Source organism: Zingiber officinale, chromosome 4A (genome assembly GCF_018446385.1).
Source record: "Zingiber officinale cultivar Zhangliang chromosome 4A, Zo_v1.1, whole genome shotgun sequence".
Taxonomy (NCBI): Eukaryota; Viridiplantae; Streptophyta; class Magnoliopsida; order Zingiberales; family Zingiberaceae; genus Zingiber; species Zingiber officinale.
Genome location: NC_055992.1, coordinates 103,837,627 through 103,841,977, shown reverse-complemented (window position 1 = coordinate 103,841,977; position 4,351 = coordinate 103,837,627). Strand labels below are relative to the sequence as shown.

The 4,351-nt window shown below is 49.4% G+C and overlaps 1 protein-coding gene across 1 annotated transcript; it reads right to left on the bottom strand.

Annotated features, from left to right (window-relative positions):
• Positions 1-735: 735 nt before the first annotated feature.
• LOC121970420 (probable auxin efflux carrier component 1c) lies at positions 736-3,102 on the bottom strand. Its single transcript, XM_042521143.1, has 6 exons — positions 1,929-3,102; positions 1,548-1,824; positions 1,388-1,473; positions 1,150-1,307; positions 967-1,043; positions 736-881 (listed from the first exon to the last, which is right to left on the bottom strand). The coding sequence occupies exons 1-6, from the start codon at positions 3,067-3,069 to the stop codon at positions 815-817; spliced, it is 1,806 nt and encodes a 601-aa protein (XP_042377077.1). The 5' UTR covers positions 3,070-3,102; the 3' UTR covers positions 736-814.
• Between the last annotated feature and the right edge of the window lie 1,249 nt (positions 3,103-4,351).

Below are 4,351 nucleotides of genomic sequence, written 5' to 3'. Positions count from 1 at the left end.
ACCAACTCATGTTCTAGGCTTTAAGTTTATCGGCGAGCTGACAATTATAAATTATAATAATACAGTGAATCATCCCACACTACAAGGCATCTTATCTTTTTAAGCAAGCTAACAAGCATGAAACTATGATGTCCGCACAGCATCCTTTCTGATATCGATGGCCAAGGAGGCCTTTTTTCATCGCTATCGCCTTTAATTTGCTGCCAGGACCTCAACGAAGGATGATGAACAGGAACCCACGCCGCAAGTTTCTACCAGCTTCAAGCTTCAAGCTTCAATTCCAAACAAAATGTGGCCCATTCTCTTGTCAATTTGTTCTTGATAATGTGTATATATTACTATCACTGTCGTCGTCGTTTTTAATACTGATTAACGCTGCGTCCCCATCTCTCCCATGCTTCTCTCCTTATCCCCTCTCCCAAAAGGCTAGCGAAATTTGGAAATCTTTTCTAACTATTTGTGGCGTGCGTGCATGCCTCGACAGGAGATTATTAGTTTATATAAATCTATTCACTAGATTTAGTTGCAGTAACTGATTGATTGCATGCCAGTTTTTAGTGAATCGCACGGCAGAATCCCCCATTCCATGGAGTTAGCAGTACTTAGCAAGGGCGTCGTCAATGGAGATGAGGTCTGTCTCATGACACGCCAAACCAGTCGATGTCAAACCACCACTCGCTCACTCGCATCTAATGGATGTCTTTGCATACAATTAATGCCATCGAAAGAACGGGAGACAGCTTAATTAGGATTTAATTTCATAGTCGATCGATTTAACAATAACAGCGAAAAAATTCTCGATGGATTACAGTCGTCAAATTCCCAGGAGGATGTAGTAGACCAGAGTTATGGGCAGAGCCATCAGCATCCCGAATATCACTCTGAAGCAGGAAGAGATTGAGTGAGTTAGTCGACAAAGAGTACTTTAAGAATGACAGTAAATTAAGCTGTACTGCTACTACTCACGCTGTGCTGAGAATGTCTGGGTGTACGTTGTACTCTTTTGCGAACACGAAGGGGACAATGCCTTGTGGCAGGGATGCCTGCCCATGGAGAAGAAAAATACGGAAGGAAAGTTAGAGATAAAGTCAGTGTGGGGGTGGTAAAGCGTGCAGGCATGTGGGAGGGAGCATGGGGAGGAGAGAGGACCTGGACAATGGCGATGTGCAAGAGGACACCGCGTAGGCCAATGACCAAGGAAGCCACTGCCATGACAGCAGGACCTACCAGGAACCTCACGGCCATGGCGTATGCTGCGACCTTGTTCCCGCACGCTATGATTCTCGGCTGCAGCGCCATGAAGAGACCTGCAATTATCCGACGTCGATCAAGAAACAGGGCATTTAAAAAAGGGATTAAACTATTCCCGCGGCACGTGGAGACTGACCGAGGCTGAACATGGCCATGCCGAGGCCGGCGTCCGAGAGGATGGAGATGGAGTTCAGTATGATAACCGGCATCTGGAAGTTCCACCTGCAACAGCAGATGATCAATTGCGTCTGTCTGGTGCGTAGTTGAGTTGATTGGAGTTGGTTAGTTTTGGTTACCGGAAGCAGACGAGAGACCAGATGATGCCGATCAAGCTGGAGTAGGTGTTAGGGTTGCGGATGAGCCTTCGCCACACCATGATCAGGATCAACCTCGTCATGACGCTTGTTGGCGGCATGGACGTCACTTCCCGTAGGCCTTCTTTCCCTGCGGTGGCCAGCTCCGTTTTGGCTTTCTCCTCATCTCCCTCGCGAGGCTGAGGTGTTCCGTCTTTGTCGAGACTAGTCGTCTTGTTGGGGAAGCTGAACTCCTCTCGCTCTAGATACTGATCGTCCACTACATTTTTTAAAACGAAATCGAATTACTTGCCGATGAAATAGTATAGTAATTGAGAATGATTAATGGTGAAATAGAGTGGGAATTGACGTTAGTTGGCATACATTTTGTGGGAGAAACTCCTACGGCGACCTGGTGCTCTACTGCTGGCGGAAAACTGTATTCCTTGCCGTTTCCGAACACGTCGGAGACCGGCGACGCGCTGGAGCTCCACACGAACATGTGAAGGTCCTTGTTACCGGCGTCCTCTGTTTTGGGGACGTTGGGCTGCCCAGTGGCCGCCCTTTTGGGTGCGGGCGGGAAGACGGTGGGATTCAGCGTCGGGTAGGGGGCGGTCACCGGAAGTTGGTACTGGAACCGCGTCGTCGGCTTGGCACCGAGCTCAGACTCGTCGTAGTTGGACGGCCGAGGCGTTGCCGCCCCAAAGTTGGAGCTCCGGCCGCCCACCATGGCGTAGAAGTCGTTGTGGTTGAAGCTGGAGCCGCGGGGCGTGGGATTGCGCGACGACTGGAGGGAATAAATCTCAGCGTTGGTGAGATTGGACGGGCGCGGGGTTGTGACGGAGAAACCGCCGACGGAGCGGCGCGGGTAGTTGAGGTCGGAGCGGGAGGCGTTGGATCGGCGGACGGTGACGTGGAGCCTGCCGTCGTCCTTGAGGCGGGTTTCAGTCTCGATAGGGACTTCGCGTCCGTCGAGGGATACGACATCGGAGTCAACGGTGATGGAGGCGATGGCTCCGGCGGTGTCGGGGAACTGGTCGGCGATCAGAGTCTTGGCGGCGCGGTACTCGAAGAGGAACAGCATGAGGGTGTACCAGACGATACACTGGAGCACGACGATCTGAACCATGAGAGTGCCGGAGGCTTCGCCGTACATGCCTCGGAGGAGGGGAATGCCCATGACCAGGGTGTTGGGGAGGGTGGAGAGGGAGAAGGTGGTGATGGTCCAGTCGAGCCGGCCTCGGCGGCTGAGACGACCCCAGGCGGTTAGCGCCGCCAGAACCAGCAGCTTCTGGAGCGTATCCGCGGCGATAAACCGGAGGTTCATAGCGTAGATGTTGTTGCCGGAGATGAAGTGGAAGGAGAGCAGCGGCACCGCGAAGAGCGCCACGAAGCGGTTGATGCCGGAGCACTGCGTCGGCGTGAAGATCCCCCACCACTTCACCGACCCATATGCAAGGATCATGGCCACGTACAGTGGCACCACCGCCGTCATCACGTTGTAGAAATCCTTCGAAGTAATCATCTTCTCTCCTCCTTCCTCTTCAGCTTTCCACCGGTGAACAGCGTCTCAGACTCCTCTGCTACAATAAATACACCCTTTATTTGCCCATCTTGCAAATAAACCCTCCGTAATTTAAGTCTATTAATAATTGGTACAAAAACAAGTGATGGCGCCATGATCTACTCGACCCGTCGGATGACGTATGATGACGTCGTCAGATACTCAACCAACTATAATTTTGGCAAAAAAGTCCAACGAATTAAGATTATTATAGGCATTAAATTTGCCTACTGACTCGAAGGGCATAATCATCAAAGTCATCCTCCGAAGTAAACATTGCGCTTGCAGCGGGTTCAAAAATTCATTCATACAAGAAGAGCATGAAAGACAGTAAACAAAGAATATTTGTGAACCCCAAAATCCTCCGGTCTCCTGCAACTGGAACAAACTCGCATCGAACCAATCGACATCCTCAAACACACTCCATATCTCGTTGCATCGTTCACGTCAACGGTGAGCTCAACGCACAAACAGCCAGACAAAAATGGCAGAGGAAGAAGAAGATTTCTCAATTACGATCAGCTGTGAATTCAATCTCTTGTATTTATATTCTATTTTATCTTTCTTTTTAATGTTCATTTGTAAAGGAAGGCATCCACCTAAAGTACTAAAGTGAGCAGGAAAGCAGAGGATTGGCAAGACACTGCATGGATTCTTCCGAATGAACTGAAGTGACCGAACAGAAGTGAAGGACTCTGGCACGAGGAATAAAGTGTTAAAGTGTTTGCTGCTGCTGGTGCAGTCCAAATCCAAGGAAAAAAGGGTAATCAGTGGACTGGGCACCGGAAGTAATTTGACTCGCCAACCTTCTCTTTGTCGGTCGATCTATCGTTTCCAATTAATCAAAAAAAGTTTGTGCACAAATGCATTGGCGAAGTCAGAATTGTCAATAAAGTGAATTCAAGGGCACGTTGTTGAGGTCGTGTCCAGTCTCACGACCTCTTTGTGGAGAATGGTGGAGTCAGCCCTTGTGATGTACTCGGATTAATCATGGACAGTCAGCTACAAGCGTCAATGACGATGCTGTCCCCCGGATTATTTTCCCTTTTTTTCTTGTTATTTTTGTTTCTTCCACAGTAAATCTCTTTTTCAAGATTGAGCTCGGGTAGTCTTCGACCTGGCTCCGTCCTTATTTGTGAGGCCACGGCTAAGGCAAGATCTCGTTGTAAGGTTGCTGCATGCCAAGCTACCTTTAAAAGAAGAGAAGAAAAGGAAAATGATTGATATACCAATGAGATGCGTG